This window comes from Gymnoscopelus braueri (genome assembly GCF_963280865.1).
Source record: "Gymnoscopelus braueri genome assembly, chromosome: 10".
Lineage (NCBI taxonomy): Eukaryota > Metazoa > Chordata > Actinopteri > Myctophiformes > Myctophidae > Gymnoscopelus > Gymnoscopelus braueri.
This window is the reverse complement of record NC_137611.1, coordinates 37,707,128-37,730,935: the sequence shown is the minus strand read 5'-3', so window position 1 is coordinate 37,730,935 and position 23,808 is coordinate 37,707,128. Positions and strand designations below refer to the sequence as shown.

The following is a 23,808-nucleotide window of genomic DNA, read 5'->3' as shown; positions in this document are numbered from 1 at the left end:
AATCAAACCCCTCGTTTTAGGCGAGCACAAGGCACACCGGTTGAGACATAATCTTGCAACAATGGCCCTACAGCTGCGCCACCCATATACAGTAGTTAATGGAGGATGTGATCTTGTGTAGCGGCAGAGGCAGCGCTCGTCGCGCAAGGTGACTCGGTCAGCGCGGCCGCGCAAATTTTCCGAGGGGCCACCCTTGGGCTGCCGTAATGGGTCGTGTGTGTGTGTGTGTGTGTGTGTGTGTGGGGGGGGGGGAGATGGGGGCACGGTTATGTACTAACCGCTGTGCCGCGGCATAAATAACAGCCGCGAGGCATCTGGCAGGGTCGTAGATCATACTGACGACCGTGGAAGTAGAATAGCAGATAGGAGAGAGGAGATGAGAGAGAGAGAGAGAAGGAGATGAGAGAGTTAGGGATGAAGGGGTAGATGCTGGTAGTGAGGGAGGTGTTAAAACAGAGGGAAGGAAAGAAGAAAGAAAGGAAGGAAGGGGGGAGGGGGGGTATTAGATGACTGTTATTGATTTTCTGCCTGTAGGCGGGGAAGTAAGGCCAAATGTTCTGCTCAGCCAGACAAAAAAGTGTATTATTTCAAAGGTCATGGCATGCATTACAGCCTGTTATTTTTTCCCCTTTTCCAAGTACACCCAGATAAACACAGGCATGAGAGAGCAATGATACAGCCGCCACTGCGTAGCCTTTCAGCTAATAGGAGCTACCGTGTGTGTTATTGTTTCCTATGGCTCTTTGTGTTTCTTGGGATGGTCCGTTGCGTGCAGGTGTGTGTCTGTGCGTGCGGCTCATCGCCGCCTACAGCGCTATTTGTTTTAGCCTCGCCGTTTCCGTGGCAACAACCATAACACTGGGGCCGAGCGATAGAGTGCCAGAGACAGCACAGGCTTTACAGGGATTTCAGATGGTTTTCAGTGCCACATCACACATTATGCATCCAAAAATGTTACCGCTACAGTATGTCCCTGTTCCTAATCATAAAGAGTGAACAGGCTTTTATTTGCTGCCAAGTCGAGAAGTTGAAGCACCTGAAGTGTTCAAACCAATGCATATGTATGCATATGGAACGAAAAATCCCATCGGTTTCAAGTGTCTTGTTGTCTTTACCTGTCTTGGCAGCCCTGACCTTTTCTTGTTGCTTGCACGATCGAGCTTTCATGTCATTACAACAGCATTACATCAATACCCCTCCTTGGCCTTTGATACAGGGGGTAGTGTAGTCTCATCCCTGTGGAGGAGGCCCCTGCCGTGGGAGCTCTGCCAGCTGGTATTCCAATGGGAAGATCAGGGTGATTCCAAGTCACATGGCCCATTCTCGTTCGGACATGTGATTATGTCTCGCCACATCTCACCTCCACTGTTTTGCAAGACAAAGAGAAACTGAGCCAGTTAGACTAATGCCTGTGGGACTGGCGGCTAGCATGTCTACCTTTTTCTGAGGCGCCCGCGTTAGTCACTGATTCAGTCTCACAGGACTCTAAGAATAACAACTAACTGAAAGTAATTCCTTTTTTCCAGGCTTAATTGAAGTGAAAGGCTGACTGAGCCACAGGTAATCTTTGCTGAAGCAACAACTGTAACGATGTATCATTAAAAGTTCAACACCAGTCATTGGGAACTATTTTTTCCCTATTTTCTCATCCCCAATCTACTGAGCAGCAGATCACAACACGCCCAGCCATCCCACACCTCCGCTATACTTTTTGTAAACACTTAAAAGTTGAACAAACCTCATCAAAGTGCACTCTCAGTTGCTTGTTTACACACCGTCACCACATCCCCTACTATTCATCCTTTTTTTTTGTCTTCACTTCGCCCTGTGTTATTTTATGTTATATTATGTTTTGTTTTGTTTTTTTGAGCACACCACCTTCCGCTTCAGACACCCCTTGCACACTCCTGTGTCTCAGACAGATGCAAATGTCTCGTCTCGAAGATGTTCTCGGCTCGAAACAGCCCCGGGCCATGCACTTTGTTTCCGCAGACGGCTCTGTCTGTCTATCGAACACCAGGTCGACTCCAAGACCAGTCGAGACGACTCCCGCGCAACATAGCTCTGTGTCACTCAGGCTAGTCCGACCGGGTAAATAACACACAGTGGGGGTGGGGAGGGGGGCTATGAATTATAAATGAGAGGGTTTAGCTGTGTCAACTGCCAGACATAGTATGCGGAAACATGGCAAACTGTAATAGCAATGATTGCATGTGGTCTTGATTGCTAACAAACTTGACTAGAATTAATTTCACTCTCAAAAACGCTTAGGCTATCCGCTATCACAATCCATTGATCTAGGTAAATGATACACACACAAAAAAGAGGACTGCGTGTTCTGCAGAGGGACATAAACATCTTTTTTTTCTCTTCTTTTTCTTCTGCACCCATAAAGTGTGCTGATGTATGTGTAAAAGGGTAGTTTTTAGTGCAGTAATATTTCATGAGGAAAGTGGCTGTGTTGCTGCCGCCGGGCTCCCTTGGTTCGCACTATCAAAGAAGACATCACCTTTAATTGTCATCATCCATCACTTGGCAACAGGCACACGTGGAGATCATACGGCCTTTTATTTCTTCCAGGAAATGAGTTCAGTCCAGATTTAGAAAGCACACAAACAAAAATAATAAAACATTTTGCCACTTAAGGCCTATTTTATACCTTGGCTATTTGAAAATATCTCATCTACATGCTTGTAGATCGAGTATTTTTTGAAAGAGTTTGTAAATTTCCCCAACATTTTGGGATGCCAGGGTGAAAGTGCTTAAATAACTATTGATGCAAACTGAGGCAAAGGTACTGCAGGATTTATGTTCGATGGGGAACATTTTCAGACCCTATGTTGCAGTCATGATTTCACACGAATACAACCGGGGAGAGAGTCTGCTGCTCTGTGTTTCGAAGCTGATAGTGTTTGTTTTTCTTAATGTACCTCTGGCCACTGTAAGAAGAACTGTGTAAGCGGCATGCCTCACTCGAGAGAATTGGAAGAGAGACAGCGAAGCGGCATTAACTTGAAAGGGAATTGAGCCGGGGGTATGGTTTCTCTTCATATAGAAGCGCCGCGTCCTGAGCTTCTGCATCAAGGTGGTGGGGGGGAGGAGGTGTTGGACTGTGCCCCCATGGAGATGAATATATTTTGGGGTGAGAGGAAAAGCGAAATGCAAGCCTCCCAGCAGGACAGTAGGATGGGGACGGGTCTCTTTCAGCAGGGTTCTGATTAGACCCATCGCCCTGGCTGCCACGCTCCACTCACACTGGTAATTGGAGCTGGCAGGAGGTTGGCATGCAACCCTCCCGTCCACTGCCCCCTCCCCCCCTCCCCCTTCAACCCCCCTCCTTCCGTCTACTCTACATCTTAGCTCACCTGCCACGACTCAGGGATGTGATGGTTTATGACTACAGTATCAAGTTCTAATGCCTCTAATTAACAGTATTACGCTGTTGTGTCTCTTTTACAAATGATGTTGCCAATGTCTCCCATGTGTTTTGGTGTATACTCAAGGCCCCCACTGCCATCCTAATTGAGCATCACAGCCACAAAACCACATTAAGCCCCCCCCCCACCCCTTTCCTCTTCATTCTACCATACTGCTATAACCGCTGTAAACAAGTTTATCTGTTAAGCGGCTCATATTGCAGTAAGACTCCTTGTGCGTGATATATGCCAGTTCAGAGAACAATGGTCTTATTCATTGCTTTTACAACATGGAGGAGACTGTTTGTGAGTTCCCTAGCTTTGTGTAGGGCGGTTTTTCTGGCAAGGGCACTTCCATGCTGCCTCTGGCTCATTGGTAAATCTATGTTTTTATTAGATTCCACTTTTTATGCGGCGAATGTGTTACGGACATTACCAATAAAACAGAGTTCCATTAGATTTCATTGGTTTCAGGAGGCACAAAGTCCTCAGCTGCTACTGTGCCGTACGTCGGATAAGCAGCTTGCAGCGTGGTGTGCTTGATGCTAGCTGTTTTAAATCTGCACAAACGGTCAGGATCAGTGGCTATAGATCAGGAATCACAGAGGAGGAACCGAACACATTGCCTCCTTCATGCGTGCTAGAGACTTTGACTACTGGCTGCCCACAAGGCTTGGCTGCCAAGCTCTGTCTCTCACGCCATGTTCTACCCCTGTCTGACCCTGGCAAGATGGCAACCAATTACTACCAGAATGAGCCATGATGCTGGTATGATTTGTTTTTCACCTCTGTTATCTTAGTAATGGAGCCCCTATGTGACTCAGTGTGAGGCTTCTCTTCCCTTTTCTCTTATTTCCCTGTCCTGATCAAACAGAGGGGCTTATTTTTTGGTGATGAATTACCCTCAGAAACAAGAGCGTCTTTTATTAGAGGTGCACTCTATCTTGACAAAACATCAGCTTGCATTGCCTACACTGCTTTAATAGAGGCTCTTGCCAACCCCCCCCCCCCCCCCCCCCATATACACACACACATGCACACGCACACACGCACACACACACACACACACACACACACACACACACACACACACACACACACACACACACACACACACACACACACACACACACACACACACACACACACACGCACATGCCTTTTCTTCTCCCTTCAAATTAAAAAGACTTGAACAAAGACTTGTCCTCATCTTCCCCTTCCTGCCTGACAGGTTAGCAAGGCCGGCCGACCGTAGGAATCACAGGGCTCAAATCCTTCCTGAAAGATTGAATATTTCTTTGACAGTTGCCTGTGTGAATTGGCAGAGTGCTCCTTCGCTGCATTTTGCACGCCTCTCAAGTCAAAGTTGAGAGTTGTGCATTATGCACATTCATTAGAAAGGTGTCTCTTTTTGTTATGACCAATATGCCATGTCACAAGTAATTATGATAAACTAGGGTGTAGGGCTTAGCTAACCGTAATAGATAGAAGCCACTAAGAAACATGGTGATAAGAATGCCTAAATTAAAAAGAAAAAGGAAGGATTACCAACCATGCAAAATAACAATAACTACAAATAAATAAAAGCCTCTCAGTGAAAAATACTCCTTGCCTGAGGCTGGACCTCAGCTAGTAAAGGCTTCAAACTCAGACAACTTTCACTGCATGTACTTAAATTGGATTAAATTGGTCCGTTATTTATTGTACCAAACAAACTCACACTCTCCACAGATTGCCACCTCGTTTTTGGGATGGTGCGAGGGGCTCTTTCTTTATACCTCAATATGAATTGGCTCAATTGAAATCGGTTCTGTTCACAGAAATAGAATTTTTTTTGTGTTTTCTCCCTGTCTATTCTCTAGGCAGCGATTAACCTCAGAAGTCTACTGCTCTCTTCTTGGCGTGAATTGCAGGATTCTCAACATGGAAGTTTAGCAAGAACACAGCCACCTCCTACAGTAGCTAATTGCACAACGCTTGTGGTTGTAGCCCACGCGGCCTCTCAACACCTTTGCATGTGAGAGTTTACACACTGACTGAAGCCCTAGTGCTGTGGGAGCCGTTTCCACTAATCAGCCATACTGTGAAAAGGCTCTGGTTTTGTGTCAGCCACTTGTGCTAACAGCTCCCCCGCAATGCAAACACTAGGCAGAAGAAGGGGATAGATTCACATATAAGCTTTGCAGCATCTGTTTGCCTTTTAAATGATTCCCTGTTTGTGCTTCCGATATGAAAGAGCCGCTGACTCGTGTAATAACTCCTTTGGGGTCTTCCGCACTGTTAAACTGATGCTTCGCATTTTCACAGCCCCAAAACATGTGCCAATAAGTCTCAATCATAAATATTCTATAGTCAGTTCGACTGAAGCGATTGCACGCATCTCATTGTTTATGTTCTAATGATTCTCCAGGAGGAGACATAAGTCCTCAAAATATTGTCAGAGTAAAAGAAAAAGAGGAATTATTTGCCAGACAGGAATGAAAATGCTCATCCTCATTTGCGTACTTAAAATGTCAGCTTTCCCTGTTGCTATAGCCAACTTACTGTAGTGTCATGGTCTGGGAAAGGTGTCCTAGTTTGGATGTGTTGTATGAAAATGAACCCTCCGGTATCAGAACAGGCAGATAGTGGATTGGATTCTGTGGAGCTGAAGAGACTGGCTTCACCGCAAAGATAAGAGGCCATGTACAGATCTGTGAACCATAACTGAACATGAGACGATCTGGGCAATGGTCCAAGAACGGGGTTGAAAGTGGGAACAAGCACAGCCTAGTCACTGGAACAACATAGCACACCCCTGCTCCCCGGTATGCTAGGTGTATTTTTTGTTTATTTTGTTTCTGTTTTATACTAATTTAAATAAAGTTTGTATTTGGACCCAGAAAAAAAGCAAAAGGCAGTGTGCAAAACTGAAGGAAAAAACCCCAAAAAATTATAATAATAAAAAAATCCAATTTCTCTAAAAAAAATAATTATCAAACTTTTTCCCCTCTTAGTGGAATGCTAAGTTAAAAGGATCAAAAGTTATAACAAAATCCTATAATACATTTTATTTGTACAGGTTAACCCCAAATGTCAGGCAACCTACTTGAAATGGAACATAATTGTCAAATGTTCTCCCAGTGTGTAGCTTCTGTTGAGGACTGAGACAGGGGATACAACCAGCACACCCAGTAACAGGGTCTCGCTGGTGAGAGTGGTGGTGGTTGTCTCTGTTTTTTGAAAGCATGTCGTTCAACCTCTCAACACTGCAATAATTTATGTAAATAAGTGAGTAGGTTCAGTATTGACTAAAAACATTTTGAAATAAGTTGTACAGAAGTAGTCAGCTCAGAAGGAGTCAGCCATAGACTGGTTAAGTGGCAATTGGCACACTTGGAGGAGCGTTTCTAAGGGAATAATTCATGCGTAATGCCAGGAAAACATATGCACTGAAGGCTAGAACCCTGTTGAGAAAGGAAAGGAATGCTCCATTTGCAACTTTCTGTTATGTCTTGTTGACTAATGAGAGTCAACCTTCTTCCACATGGGACTGTGACTTCAAATGTTCTTGTTAATTGCTGTAAAGTTAAGGATGTGAGTGACAAAAGTCATCTATAAATCACCATATGGAGATTTTATGAAATACATATTAATAAACACAATTAATGAACACACATTTTTACTCTTTGGAAACTTTACCGCTAATTAACCCATGGGCACGGCCAAGTATCTTGTCAAGGTGCCCAATGGCAAGAGTTTATCAAGGCGCCCATTGGCAAGAGCTTCCATCACCATTAGCGCTGTGCCCCTTGAGAATTCTTTCCCAAGGCCCTGGCCCCAAGGACACTCATCTACATAGAAGCGGAACGAATAGAATACAGATCTGAAAGCAAGCTGATAACCAGACTTCCCAAGGGGCTGAATAATTTCCTCAGTGTTAACAACGTCAGAATATAACGGAGAGCTCAACAAAACCACTTAGCAATTTGCCCTGTAACCCCTAATTTCTGCTTTCATGATGGTAATAGTGGTTCATAACTCATACTTGGCAGTTCATTGCATTCATTGGCAGCTTTTGATGCATTCCACAGATCCTCACAGAAGCCGATTCAAGATTCTTATTGTTACATGATCTAATGGAACATAAGAGTAAAATTCTTTAGTTTTGGTTCCTCAACTTTGTAGTACCAATATTAAACCATAACAAGGGCCTATTATCAGGGTACCTACCTTTCACAAACAGTTCATTGACAACGTTCCCCTCTCATTTTGTCTCTCCTTGTACATTTCCAGAGAACCAGATCCCACATGGCTTCCCAACCATCGACATGGGCCCCCAGCTGAAGGTGGTGGAGAGGACCCGAACGGCCACCATGCTGTGTGCTGCCAGCGGAAACCCAGACCCAGAGATCACATGGTTTAAGGACATGTTACCAGTAGACATCAACAGCAGCAATGGCCGTATCAAGCAGCTCCGCTCAGGTATGCATTGATTTAATTTGATATATATTGATTTGTTTATACATGCAGAAACCTTGTATCTTTTGTGTGGGTTTTATAAATATTTAACCAATGAAAAGTATTAGTAAGAGCTAGTGACTAAATAACAACTACATTGGATCCATTGGAACACAGATTCCTTTTTCTATTTCCTGAAGTTCAGAAGTTTACATGCAGGACGAGGACACCATCGAAAAATGAAGCCAAAACCTTTAAACTTAAAACACCAAGTGTACATCAGGTTGACTATATACACGGTTTACTGTGTACATACAAATATATCAATATCATTTAGGATGAAATGAAAACTGACAATGTCACGTATAAATAATAACAATTGTTACTCAATACTGTGCTGCTCTAGCAGTGTTACACCATTTTTCCTCCCAAAGTGACCATCTGCAGTTCTCTGACTGGATTTAACAAATTCATTAATTCTAGAATCCCTTTGTTTTCATTTGGGACGCACAATGCCAATGTGCCCCACTAGTGTGGCTCAGTCCAGACCTGCAGGTGGATATTAACGTAATATTTATCCTGTTGTGTTTATCCGATGTATGGATCAAATCAAATAAATAACAACAAGCAGCATAATAAGGGGGAAAGGCGGCTTTGTATTATACATATAAAACCCAGTTAAGTTTCACTTAAGTTTTAATGGCTTGTCTTTTAAAATAATTGCCAGGCTTTGCTCTGAAACAGTATCTGATAAAGCGACAACAAGAAAGACAGATTATTTAGCTTTATTTGGATGCTGTTCACTTTGTAGGCTCTGTCTGTAATGAGAGCGTTGGCTGGGTTCATTGCATTCAAATGCTGACTTCAGTTGTGCACTATACAATTTAATGATACAGTTGCTGTGTTCAAGGCTCATGAGGTGCACTGCATTGTTAATTTGTGTAAATATGTCATCACATTATGGTTAACCGCAGATAACTGTGAACTCTCCAAGGGTACACGTTTACAAAATGTGCATCCCTAATACAAAGGCCTTCTCATATTAGCCTCCAGTGCTGTAAATCCCTTAAAGGTTGTGTGTGTGTGTGTGTGTGTGTGTGTGTGTGTGTGTGTGTGTGTGTGTGTGTGTGTGTGTGTGTGTGTGTGTGTGTGTGTGTGTGTGTGTGTGTGTGTGTGTGTGTGTGTGTGTGTGTGTGTGTGTGTGTGTGTGTGTGTGTGTGTGTGTGTGTGTGTGTGTGTGTGAATTTCATCCAATCAGGAGAGATAACTAATAAATGGGATCTCTCTCCTGATAGGATGAAATTGGTGACCCATCTGAAATACTGAACAAACACTCTAGCGATGATTACTATCAGAATATAGAGATTAAACTTTTTGTTTTAACCAAAAAACATCACTTGCATCACCTTTAACGGCAGAGGAAACTTATTTTGTCTCTCGTGACCTTGTTTTGTAGACTGACTTTTCTAAATTAGATTCCAGGGCTGAATAACCTCACAAAGGGACACAGGGATGAGGGGAATTAATTAACCCCCCACATTCGATTTTTTTTTTGTCACTGTCAAGGTAGCAACAGAAGGATGAATTTGCGACCTCCTGTAGATCCAAAAAAGAATCATTTTCCTGCCCTTTACATCAAATGAGCCTTAAGCCTCACTAAAACATTTAATGAGGCCGCAGTCAGTCTGGCCTACAGTGCATTAGCCAAGATCCAGCCTTGCAGAGAGAAAAATAAAATCGATGAGGCGCTGTCTGTTCACAACACCAGACGACTTGATAAATAAACAGTCCAGGCCTGACCCGGATCAGGTGGAAAATGTGCGAGTTTGAAGGATTAGTGGCTTTTGACCGTGGCCAAATCTCGTCACTCTTTGCTAAATGTACTTCATTTAGAGTGTCAGAGGTCAAGGATCAACCCACCCCCCCCCCCTTCCCCTCCAACTCCGTGATTAAAGATGGAAGCCTGTCAGTTAGCTAGCTGCCCACTGCATGGTGAATGCAGGTCACTGGAGTGAGTTCAGATCCCCCAGATTCTGTAGAGGGAAAGATTTGAAAGACAATCCTAATCTAAAGTAGCACCTTTACTGCATTTCTTGTGTATGCTTACGTAGGCTAATCTGCCGTGTCATTCTTTCAAGCAGGAGAGTTGCTTAAATTAGATAAACATTTGTGATCCATTTGGACCGTAGTTACTTAATGTTAGATGTTAGAAGTATTTGTATTGACGATAAGTGTGTGCATGAAACAATGCACATTAAGCTTCCAGCACAGATCTTTGAATTAGCCTTTCTCTGGCATGTGAAAAGTGCTGATACTGTACGTAACACCCTCAGCTCAACTATTCCTCTTATCTCTCACCCTTTCTTTTACAACAGCTGCCATATCTGGCTTTGCATAACTGCATACAACCTGAAATGGGTCCAATATCTGTTCATATTGCAACCCCCCTCTCTCACACACACACACACACACACACACACACACACACACACACACACACACACACACACACACACACACACACACACACACACACACACACACACACACATAATTTTGCTTCCACGCTTTTAACTGAAAATCATGCAGTCCAGCCTCATCTTCTCTTGGTGTCTAACCCTCTCGTTGCATAACACACTCACCACCACACCTGTTGTAACATTTCTTGCTAACCCAGTGTTGAAGTTCTATTCTCCCTCCATTCAGACTATTTTGTATAATTATAGACACTAGCCTGTGAATATCTTTAACTTTGCCTTGAGTGCTTTTATTGTGCTACATCATTCTGTTTAACCTCTATGGCTTTCATTCATTTCTTCTCTTCCTCATTTCTCTCATTTTAGTAATTCATCTCGATACGAAAAGAGAGAGGAAGCCACTTCAGTGACAGAAAAAGATGAAATATTCTTAAGTTGTGCATAATTTGACTATTGCAGTACAGAAGCCAGTACAAACGGACAGTGTTGCTGTACATACGGTCTGAAATTACACAACCATAGCAATGCGGTCTGAACTAATTGCTCAGATATTGCCTGAGGAAATTTTATGAACTGCAGATATAGCCAAAATCTGTATTGGTACTTGCTTTATATAATAAAAATTGTGTGCAACTTAAGCATATGCAACATAAATTGGGCAAAGAAAATGTATTCATACAAGAACATTTCTTTGCCTTCTGTATCGAAGTGGCTTCCACTCTCCCGCTGTTTAGTATTTTTTGTGCCTCTGGCCTGTTGGAAACACTATTTATTTGCTCTCTCACTGCTGTTAAGTGGAATGCTAACTAATCTCTCCCACCCTGTTTGCACTGAAATTACCCCCACCTAGGCGGTACGCCAATTAGAGGTAAGGATGATGAATAAAGTCCACGTCCATTCCCAGTCACATCAACGTCAGCCCGTCTTCCCCCCATCCCAACTTCAGTGCCACCTCACCAAGTTCATCTACTGTTGGCCCCTGAACCCGACACCACCTTCCACTTCCTCCTCGTCAGTCCACACAGTGTCCTTCAGCCTCTATGTTCTGTCTGCCCTGTGTCTACCCCAAAACAAACAAACAACCACCAACGCTAGGAGAGTGGAGGTAGATGCCGGAGAAGGCAGTCTTGAGGTGTTAACACTTTGAATGAGTTTCTGCAGGATTTATAATTGGCTCTGGTTAAGAATGAGCTTCTGAATTACCCCCCATCCTCTCCCCATCTAAACAAACCTGCACACCTGCACACCACGGACACATTGTCTAGGCCCAAACGTTTTTGTATTTTTGTTGCCTTTCAGTGGAGGTGGTGGCTGTTGCATTTTAAACTAAAGGCCAGCGTTGCCACAAGAGGCTCTGCTTACCTTCCAGTCTTGAAAATTGAAATGACCCAATTTGCATATAGAGCCTATGCTGCTTCGTCCTCTGGCTTGGGAAGAGGAAGTCTAGCCAAGATTGTTAAGGTGGAATCTTCGACCTCTTGTAATGGAAATCATTCTTTCTCCCCCGAGTACCAGCACAATATCATCGTAGCTGCATTGAGGTAAATAGGGGACGCCTGGTGCGAGCTGAGTTTATCGGATGCTTCCGTGCACTCCTAACCTGTCTCTGGCTGTCTTTCTGTCAATGTATGATTCCTGGTTCACTACATATTCTGTCACATTAGTTTTTTAATACAACGTACTGTACATCTAGAAATGCAGCCAATATGTTGTAGCAACTTAAACCCTATATACTTTGTTGACCGGAGTCCCCCAGAAGTCTATACTTGGCCCCCTCCTTTTTTCCTTCTACACCAAATATATTCGCTGAAAATCGCCGATCTACAAGCTCAAAACACATTGCAATGCACTGTGAGCTTGTAGATCTGCTATTTTTGCAGAACGTTTTCCCCAGAATAGGGATGCTAAGTGAGCTTAAAGAACCTGGATGGTTTGGGGTCCTGTCACCACCGCAGTAGTAGACGAGCAACGTTCTGAACCTTTGTGTTTTCTCCTTTCAAGAGAGTCTCAGATTGACAGATTGGTGGCATTGGCATTAGTATGCAGGTGAGTGCCAGAGTTGAATCAGACTGAGATGAGCGAGGCGCACAGAGCTAAAACCCCTGAAGGATCTGAAATGGTATTATCTGATGTCACGGCCGGCCCTCCTTTGTTTTTGCTTCTCTCGTTCCGGGCCGGCCACGTCGCTGCAGGTCTCGCCTCGGATATTTTTCAGTTGGTGGTGAAACTTGTTTGTTGCATTCATCTCATACTTCCATGATGTACACAGAATGTACCCCCGACATCATTGTACACCAGAATCTGTTTTGTCATTTTTCAAAATGCATGGCGTCTAGCCCGCCATTATTGCTGGCGCCATGCTGTTTTGGAGAGGTGATAACCGTTATCACTTTGTTTGTGACGTCAGAAATGTACACAAGTAGTATTTCTTTGAAATGTATACTTTTTTTGGTTATGAGATTCAGGTAAGTTTGTTGTTTTTGTATTTTTTCTATTATTCTTCTCCCTTTTTAATTTCCTTGGGCTTTTGAAGACAATATGTGAGCCGCAGATGAACAAAGTCACAGCTTGCTTCGTCACCTATTCTCCAATTGAATAGCTGTGGTTGTATGTTGGTTCATCTGAGGCTGAGCTATGTAACGCAAACAACCCTATGAGCCGTGTCCTTGGCGTTCTCGCGTTGTTCTTAGGAAACAACGCTCTTAGCCTTCTAGATGATGGCTGCAGTTACTCTGTATTGTTAATACTAATACAAGCAATTTGGCACGAGCACTTTACCCTCAAGCCACCCCCACTCCCACCCCGGAGGGCCTTGGTGAGAAATGGTCAAATAGTCAGTAAATGGAAGAACAGATCGATCCCACCACTTAATGTGTACTTAAAAACAGGTTGGGGGGAGGGGCAGATACACTCGTGGTTGTTTTTCTGCAAAATGTCAGGCCTTTTCAGAAGTAATGGCAGCAGTTCATTTGCAGCCCGACACACCCCACCCCACCCCACACCTCATCTCACACCGTATAGGATGAAAACACATTGATATCTTAAATCACAGGACGCTGTGTCTAAGCAACGACCCCCGCACTCTCAAAGCAGGCCCAATTCAAAAACTCAGCGGATTCGATCCGATCAGCATCGTCTCTCTCCCTCTGTCCCGAAGCCCGCGATTCTGAATAATGTCCCATTTATTTGCTGAGCTGCATAATGTGTAGACCATGGTGGCACCGCTGTAAGCAAAGCAGCCGCTGCATGATCAGTGCTGCATAATGCGCAGACCGTGGCACCGCTGTAACGAAAGCAGACGCGGCGTGATCAGAGCTGCATAATGCGCAGACTGTGGCACCGCTGTAACTAAAGCAGCAGCCTCTTTTACATCTCGCCTCCCATCAGTGCTGCCATGGCCATTGTTATTCAGTAGCTTATCTTAGTGTTTACTCTAACCTCGCCTGGTCAAGCACCATCCAGCCCCCCCTTCACGGCATTTTTTTTTTGTTGTGTCAGTTGTTTTCGGGAGAAGAAAGCATAAATAGGCCCATGATAGTTATGACAGCGTATTTGGTTGATTAATTGACCCTAAGTCACACACCTGACACAAGTGTCTCGCCAGCTTTTTTGTTGTTGTTGCTTTTTTTGTCCCTTGACTCACCGAGGCAAATACTGTATGTTGATTTGTGGATTGGATAAACTTGCCAAATCAGCTAAACGCCAGCATCCTCAGTGGTCGGTCCCTTGACATCCCCCCCCTCCCCTCGCCAACACTTAATCATGCACAAATGTAGCGTTAGGCTCGGTGGCTACGTGGTTTACTGTGAGTCACTGAAGAGTTGTGTTGTATGGTCTAAGGAAGCCAGTGTTCCACAACATGCCATGGCAACTGAATTTGTTCATCCCTCACACAGGAGCTCTCCAGATTGAGAACAGCGAAGAGTCAGACCAGGGGAAGTACGAGTGCGTCGCCTTGAACAGCGCCGGGACCCGTTACTCAGCTCCTGCCAATCTTTATGTTCGAGGTAAGGTCACACGCCCATCCCAAATGGTGTCCTAAATGTGGTCCCATCAAACAAATGTACAGAAATGTGTCTCTTATCGCTCTCTCACTGTTTTCCTCCATCCAATCTACTCATCTCTCATTTCTGTGTTTCTACCTTTCTTTCCTTCTGTCTCCCTCTTTCTCCCTCTATCTGTCTATGTCTCTCACATCCTGTTCCCTCGCCAATCATCCTCCTTCCTCCTACATCATTCCTTCCATAACAATGAGCTGAGATAACCCCAGCCTCCTGTGTGCGTGTGTGTGTGTGTGTGTGTGTGTGTGTGTGTGTGTGGTGCGCGCGAGCGAGCGAGTGCGTCTGGCAGTGCCAGCAGGTACTGAAGCTATAGAAATAAAAACAAAACAGCTGCATTGAAATAGTTTTCTCCACAGGCCTTACCCTCCCCATCTCCCACATGGCCAGGCCTATCTAGGTTCTCTTGTCTTATTTTGTATATTTTCTGACTATTTTTGACGGTATCGAAAGGCTTCAATCCTCCCGGTACGGCTGAGAGATCCTCTGGAACGCAGCACTGGGAGTTTTTCCACAGACTTTGTTTTCGTTCCGCTGTTACTTACATGAACCGGACCAGAGCGAGGGTGCGAGGAGGCAGTGTTGCGTGCCAGTGTTGCTAGATGCCGGTACGTGGAGATGAGAGTTGGTACGGGGTCAGCCCCTGCAGGTACCATTGAGAGTGTCTGAAGAACATGAAACAGAATTGATGTGCCAGTTGTTACTGTGGGCGGAGGTGAATAGAGAGAAAGTGGCGAGGTGATGAAGAGACACTCAACTATCTCCTCTAACTTTTAAAAAGGCAGATATAGTATACACTGTGTGTGTGTGTGTGTGCGTGTGCGTGTGCAGTATATAGTGTATAGTGTGTATACTGTATATTTACCTTTCTATCTTAGTATATCAAACTTATAGAGCACTTTTCTTGATAGATGCTTTACTTGAACAGAACAAATAAAAGCAAAAATGTTTATAAAAGAAGACTAAAAACACTTAAAATGGTAAAACAAAGGAAACGGGATCAAGTCGGCTACATAGAACAATAATTATTTTCAGTTTCAGAAGGGCTTGCTGAAAAGAAAGTTTGGAGAGGACCAAAGTGTTTTATACTGCCTCATTTCTGAGACTGAATGCCAGACCCCGCCCACTCAGTAATCTGCCCATTATAGTATAGCTCAATGAATCTGCCTAGCAACAATGCGGCTCGCTCTGTCGGTTGCGCGAGCCACTGAAGCAGTGTACAGCCAGAGCTGGAACCGATGCTTTTAATACCCGGATCTCCCTCCAACGACAGGTCGTCCTTATGCATGGTAACTCAGAGAGGGATCACGGAAGTGTTTGTACCTCCTGAAGGTTGGCTCGTGAGACTTGGTACCTAACCTTATCAGCCAACGTTTCTTCAAAACTGTTACTGCTGGCAGAACGAAGCCTTGGGCAGAATGCGGAAAAACTCAAACTAAATATATCATGCCCACCTTGAACGTTTGACCAACTTCTGACCTGAACATCTCAGAGGTGCAACAACAGCTGAACAGAGTTCTGACAGGCACTGCAATAACCTGTCCGAATAAACTTGGGTATGTAGCCTCTCTGAAGAGGTCCGTGTCGAGGACGGTTTTAAAAGAAGAGAGGTTAGGGGCTGCTTTGACGTGGTATTGGAACCGAGTTCCACAGAGAGGGGGTGGCCACTGAGAAAGCCCTGTCAGCCCAGGTTCGGTGCTTGGTCCAGGGGATTTCTAGGAGTTTGGCGTCACTGGACCTGATTGTGGAGGACATGATGGGTGGAGGGGGTCGGAGAGGTAGTGGGAGCTTGGTTGTTGACAGTGGTGGAAAAAGTACTCAATTCTTTTACTTCCAAGTATCAATACTGCAATGTAGGAATACAGTACTTTGTTACAAGTAAAAGTCCGGAATAAAAAACCTACTTGAGTAAAAGTACAAAAGTATTGGCATCAAAATGTACTTACTACTTATAGTACCAAAAGTAGAAAGTACCCATTATGCAGAAAGTCCTGTTTCACAAGTTTTCAAATCTTGGCCTTTTGAAAATAGCAGATCTACAAGCTCACAAGGCGTCGCATCGCGAGCTTGTAGATTGGCTATTTTCAACTGGCCGAAATATATATAGGACTGAAGTGGTTAATGATTTGTAATAATAATCAAAATCTACAAACTTGTAACTAAAGTTTAAAATAATTGTAGTGCAGTAAAAGTATAATATTTGCCTCTGAGATGTAGTGGAGTAGAAGTAAAAGTATTGAAAATTGGAAATACTCCAGTAAAGTAAAGAATACCTAAAAATGTACAAAGTACAGTACTTAAGTAAATGTACTTAGTTACTTTACACCACTGGTTGTTGAGTTACCTGTAAATGGTGAGTAGTATAATTTAACGGGTAGTGCTGCTGTTAAATTGCATTACATTGCATATTAGCTGCTGGGAAGGTGCAGGGGTTGAAGATTTGACACGTCTCTCTTTAAATACCCATGTGCAATTTCACATCAATTGACCAACCCACTAAGGAGAAAAATGCATGAGAACGGCCACCTAACTATATAAATGTCCCCGTCCACCGATTGGTTGTTATATCACTGTAGCATGCTGAGTGCTACTGTGGGTTCCTGCCGACACAATTGATGTGTTTTGTAATTAATTGGGTTTCTGTGCCTTATTGCCTACACACACGTACACGAACAACGACACAGTATTATATTGGTGTGCCACCAAGTCTATATACTGTAGCTTAGATTTGCTGGGTCTACTACTTGCCATGCGTTTAAATCAAAGTCCTTTATAACTTTACACCATTGAGTCAGCTCTCTCTCTCTACTGACGTGTGTGTATAGCCCCAAGTCCAACATGCTACTATAAAGAGGAGAGCACAGTTAAACAAATGGAAACACCTGACAATCAATTAACCCTGGCACGGCTCCCTTGTGTCACTCCCTGTATCTCTACCCACAGCATAGCCCAAATCACACACCCTTACTACAGTCACCCAGACAACCAACCAACAATCAATAAAACCACTGCCTATCCATAGAAGAGATTCGCACTCTGTGCTATAGCGTAAAAAACAACAGGGCCGATACCTCCGATTCACCATCGCTATGAGTGTGGACAGTAAACACTGCACTGTCTACTAGGTTTACAACGCCTGAACAAGGAGAGACAAGCCAAACAACAAAGACGGGGAAGAGATCTGAAGCCGTAAAAACCTGTGTCTATTAATCAGTGTGTGTGTGTCTGTCACAGGTGCAGACAGTGGGGGTTTCTTTTTCTCCTCAAAGGTAATTACAGTTGTAGCGTGGCGTGGCGCCAGCCTCAGCCCTGCAGGCCTAGCGAGAGTCTGTAACACCACCCAGGAGCTATCACCCGTTGGCCCCTGGCAACCAACTTTCCGCCAGCCTCACTGCGCCAAGGAAGAGATAGAAAACAAACCAAGCGTAACCTTTTAAAAGTGCACTTGTCTGGAATAGGGAACAAAGGCTCATACCAAAGTATTCACTCTCTGCCTCTGTCCTCCAACACCTGAATGAGGGCCAGACCTTGGACGTTTAAGACATCACACTGATGAGAAACCTTATGCATGTCATGTTCATTTAATATTCCTGCCTGCAGGGAGATTAGCCGGGGTAATGCGATGTCTGTTCTCGTATTCAGTTTAATGCGTTTCCGAACTTGTATTAATTTGTATAGGAAGGTAGTTTACAGACATGCTTTACAATATATACTGTACCCTCACCTAACAAATCACCACGACATACTATACAGACAATCATCAGCTGATAAGGACACACATGGAGTCAGCAATGCTATAAGGTTTTGGAGAAAAAAAAGGTTCACTGAAAAGAACAACCCTTTTCGATAGAATCTGAACAGGCCGCTTGACACTTTTCACTTTCATGCCATCGATGTGTCCGAGTAAAGGTCCTTACACAACTATTCTTGGGGGGGGGGTGCAATTAATTCGTCTGGAAATATAAATATTTATATATATTTTCAAAGTGTTGTAAATATTATGTGGTGATAAAGCGAGATACTGCACCTTTCCTCCTGAAATGAGATACAGTAGAAACATCAACCTGTATGAATGAGGCATAAACTACAGTATATGAATAGTTTGATTAAACATATTCACAGACACATTTCCAGATGTTTTATTTGGCACGCCCCTGGTGTGTAAAGGTTTTAATGGTGAAGGGAGATGATAGTGGGAGGACATTTTTAATTGGGGAGACGGACAGGAATTAGCTGGAGAGTCCCGCTTTTAACAATGCAGTGCCAGGAACAATAAACGATGGTAATATCCCTAATGTTTCTAATGCTTTCATGCCAATTCCAGTGCAGAGCTGTATATTTTGCCAAACTGTTCTGCACTCATGCAAGAAAAACACCATGTATCTTTTCTAACGATACCAATTCTTGCCGTCGATGCAACATCAACACCATAGCATTGGAAGAAAAATATTGAGGCGACACACACAAACCCACACTCAGACACACACACACACATGTGCCTCTGACAGGCCTGAATCTAATGTGCTTGTTACAGCCCGTGTTCTGTGTCCGCGTTTCAGTTTTTTTTCAAACCAGCCAACATTACCTGATCCAATTCCCTGTCTGCGGCTGCACAAACACGCCACACACACGCACCGCTGCCGCTGCCACCACCCTTGTCTTGACATTTTAAAGCCACCGGAGAATGATGTCCTCATATTTCTGTGTGGGAGGGTTGGGAGAGAGAGCGAGGAGAGAGAAGAGTGTGTGGTCACGAATTGTTTTTCCCATCCTATCTTTATATCTATATATTCCCTTCCACGCCTCCTCCATTCGGTGTGTGTGTGTGTGTGTGTGTGTGTGTGTGTGTGTGTGTGTGTGTGTGTCTGTGTGCGCGCATGTGTGTGTGTGTGTGTGTGTGTGTGTGACTTGGTTTCTCTGTGAGCTGCGTTGCACGGGTCTGTCTTTCGGTGACCCCCCTCTTCCGAAGGAGAGCAGTGTCGACGTGGAAGGAATCACAACGGTCCCTGTGATTGTGTGTGAGCCCTCATTTTTCAGCCGCTTATCCTGCGGCTAAGAGCAGTGTGTCAGCGTTGCTCGACACTCCTTATTCATGTGAAGTGTCAATAAAACCACTGAGAAAAAATGCTGATTCTAAAAAGGTCCTCTCAACATTTATGCTGCTCTGCATACATTCTGTACGCACAGTAAAATATAGTGTTAATTTATCGCTTTGTGTTTGTTGTTGTTAAATGAACACTTAAGCATTTCTGTGTGTGTGTGTGTGTGTGTGTGTGTGTGTGTGTGACATGCGTGTGCACATGCACACATGTGCAATGCGCATGTTACTTGTCATTAACCTCCTACCACTGTGTGTGTGTGTGTGTGTGTGTGTGTCTATGGGTGCAATGTTCTGTTTCACTCTGTCCCCTCTTCTTATTGTCTTCCTCTCCATTTTGCAATCGCTCATTTCCATCGCTCACCTCCATCAAATCACTCCATCCTCAAAACAGATCCACGGGAAGGTTGGTCATTTTCACTTTTTAACCCCACTCCCTTCCTTTCAGTGCAGAATGTAAGAGAAGGTGAAGCAGCTTCTGGTGAAGCCACTGCCATCCCTTCCCCTCCCATAAAATGTTATTATTTAAAAAAAGACCCCACTTTGGTCCAATGTTGTCTGACATGCCTGTTTGCATGGATCCCTGAATAGTGCATGCATACCGTACCTTCCTTCATACACACCACTCCCTTAAATACGGCCTTGCTTTTACCTTGCCACACTCTCAACAGAAACCAGTTTTTGTTTTTTCTCCTCCTTGTGATTATCACTGTTTTGGTTACCTTGTAATGCATACTTTTTTTCCAGCCTCTCTCATACTGTCATAGTCACTGTCAGTCACTACACCCATTGAAAAAACAAAAAACAAATAAACATCTCCACTCTCGCCCGCCATACTTATATCTACCTTTGTGCAAACACTATCCTCCACAGATGAGGGCCCTGCAATGGATTACTCAGGTATTCAGGTGGCAACCGGATTTGTCAGGTATTTAGGCAGCAACAAACCCGACTCCCCCTGTCAGGGGACACAGATATCAGAACTGACAAAGCCGTTCACAGGGGATTACGTCTGTTTTAGCACCACAGGCATCCTCTAAGTGGAGACTGAAGGATGCGATAGGCTCCCGTTGGCCTATCTTGAGGCGAGACATCTATCCCCCACCCGCACCGCACCGCACCTGCTCTGCCTCCTCGCTCCCTATATTCATGCAGGCTACACTGCAGAGGGATTCAGAATGTCAATAATGTGACTTTGGGTGACATTTCGATCGAAGGCATGGGATTCATTGTTCTTGCAGAATATGGGATACTTTACTCTCCCCCATGGGGACGAAAAAGTGGCACCCACTCTAGCAGAATTGTTGATAGTGACACAAATTGTGACAAATTGTGAACTATATGAATTATGATATTCTTAAAGGTTAATGGGTCATTAAATGTAATGGGTCAGTAAAGTAAGACGGACTATGCCTTCAATAGCTTAGAAATCATTTAGAAACATAGGGAAAGATGAAGAAAAATCGAAAATGTCCTACTAAATTGATTCACAGAAACTCCTTTCATCTGAGGAGTGTAGGGCATGGCTGTAGGTGTAGGATGAGTTGACCCTAAAGAACACCGTGAGTTGGCAGTGTGGCTGACAGCAAGATGATCTCTGAACCATCATGGTAGGCCCCGATAGCCATGCCAGGAAGCCCAGAGAAACGTCCGCTGACTCCGTGCCAGGTCTGCTCTGAGATATTGATTGACTGAACAGGTTCTGCTATCCTTGGGGGACTTTGTCAAGGCAGTTAAATTTATAGGTATCCAGCAAGAAGGCAGGCAAGCGGAGCGGAGACAGGCCTTATTTTGTGGTTTTGATAGAGTCCCGGCGCCCTGTCTCACCGAACCACCTCTCAACAGGAGAGAGGCTTCGAGGGGGAGTCGGGGGTTGGGGTGAATCGATAACAATTACCTGCCCTCTAGTCATTTTGTTCCACAGCACCTCTCCAAACTTAACCGCACGCCATGAATTATTCACAACATTAAGTGTTCGATATACACAGGCCCCCATTGATGGGCTGCTCTTAGTACTGTTTAGGCTTTGAAATCATGACAGAGAAACAGATACACTCAGCCCTAATGTTTTTACATTAGGCTCTACCCCTTATAAGCCCCACCCCTCAACGTTTGGTGACTAAAGAGCTACTCTTCCAGAGCATTACTCTTAGCGCGGACACACAGGTGGTCCTAGGCTCAGCATGAGCACAATTCCACTGGTTGTTTTTGTCTGCTTCAAAGACTCCTAAAAGTGCTCTGAGGAAAGTCTGCTGAGCATTAGTCACACTGATAATCAGCTGTACAGTCATTTATCCGGGAAAATTACCAGTTGATCCTTCCTGTACGCTTTCTTCCCATCCAATGTGCTCAAACTTGTCAGCCGCCCCGTTATGTACCTTCCCTCTGCCCTCATGCATGTTGCTCCTGCTCGAGAACGTCACCTTGTAACTGTACATTGTATGTGTCTGTGTGTGTCTGGTCATCGCATGTTATATGGTGGCCAGTCAGCCCTGTGCCCGTGAACCTTTGTGAGCTAGATGCCACGGCCGCTGTAATCCTCATTGAAGAGTCTGCTCCAGGCATATTTTTATGTCTGCTGCTTCACCTTGACTACACAGCAGCACCCAGCATACACATGTTGCTATAAAGCACTGACGCAACCCTGCCTTGAACCACACGTCCTCCCTAGATTACATTAGATTGAGTTCTTCGCACTAAACACCTTTGTGACAAGTTCTGTGTACTTTGAAATGGATGCGACGGATTTGATTCATGTGGGATGATAATAAATGCTGTGTAGCTAAATTATATGTTTGAGAGCTAATTTAACAGAAGCGGTGAGGGATTGCAGCTCTGCAGACCTCTCCTCGCCTGTTCCAATGTGGATTCATGTTCCACATCCATCGATCACGCCATGCTCTTTGTTTCGGCGACGTGATGGGATGCTGGCGATTATGGGGCGAAGCCCAAAGGATTCTTCTTCAATCTACAAAACGTCAGGGAGACCGGCAGCGTGCACCTTTAGTGTTTGGGGGGAAATTCACACGAGTGTGAACCAGGTTCCCCCTCTAATTATGGTGCGGTCCAGAAAGCTGTTTCCTTTCCCTGACTGGAATCTCAAAAGGTGCTTTTGTGTTTTTCCATTTCGCCACATAATGAGGGGAATAACAAGCATGGCTGTAACGACGTTCCGGTTCAAATTAGAAAGGGAGGTAGGGTAGCGGGAAGTGGGGGGGGGGTGTGGTGTCACATTTGAAAATCCATTTCCATGGGGGCTAGTGCAAAAGAGCAATTACAGTCTGGACGCTTTTTTCCCCCTCTCGCAGCGAGACGCAGAGACCTTGTAGTGCATTAGGAGAAATAACCCATATACTCTAGATTCTGTTGGGAGACTTCCAGGCCGTTATGTTTTGAATATGTATTGACCAAGTGATTGCCGGAATAGTAATAATAATGAATATAATGAGAACGTTCTCTGATGTTCTCTGTCCTCCGTGAGGGAGATATTACAGTATGAAGAAGTCAGGAGTGGCACTTTCCCGTGCTTTCAGCTCGCAACACGCTGTGATAATGTTGAGCGTGTCATGAATTCCACCACTTTGACAGTGACAAATGTTAACACAGTGCTGTCAAGCGAGAGTTGTCGAACAGACAAGTTCCTTTTAAAAAGTTACACAAAACAAGACTTAAACATGTAAACACAACAACTTAAAACAAAAATAAATATATATATATATATATATATATATATATATATATATATGCAAGCCATATGTAAATGCCGGTTCTCTGTTTATTCGGGCCAGCTTTTCAGTATCACGTCGAGCCTCTGCATCGTTGCTCGCCTATTCCCTAGCGACGTCAGCAGGCCCTCCGCGTCTCCATGGGAACCCTTTTTTAATGTCAGCCTATCTGCATATCAGAGCCTCACAAAGACAGTGGGGGACGGACGGGGGAGTGAAAAAGACAGGCCTGAGCAGAAGGAACCAGAAAGTGGGAGATGGAGGAAGGGGAGGGGGGGACAAACAATGGCATCTCTGCAGGGTCTCTCAATGATGCAACTCTCACCACCATTCACTGACACTGACAAAAGAGGACCAGATATAGTCACTCTGAAAAAAGGGCTGTGTCTTGAATGTATTCCCTTTTTTGGGCTGTAAAAGAATAAAGTGCACCCCCCAACTCACCCACTCCTTCCCAAAGTTTCTTGTGAATTTCCATTCTGTGACAGCCCACATTATGCTTATTTTGCATGCCTGCACATTACGGACAATAGTGGTCAGCCCCTACCATTCTTTTTTTTTTCTCCCAATTTAGTCATGCTTCTACAAATGCAC

General features: G+C 44.3%; 1 protein-coding gene across 4 annotated transcripts in view; it reads left to right on the top strand.

Annotated features, from left to right (window-relative positions):
* Positions 1-23,808, top strand: part of ptprfb (protein tyrosine phosphatase receptor type Fb) — a 195,314-nt gene that overhangs the window by 99,335 nt on the left and 72,171 nt on the right. For all 4 annotated transcript variants that reach the window (XM_080440620.1, XM_080440621.1, XM_080440622.1 and 1 more), the window contains exons 5-6: positions 7,692-7,880; positions 14,230-14,340. In XM_080440620.1, coding sequence (XP_080296746.1) covers positions 7,692-7,880; positions 14,230-14,340 — 300 coding nt within the window. The remainder of the gene's footprint in view (positions 1-7,691; positions 7,881-14,229; positions 14,341-23,808) is intronic.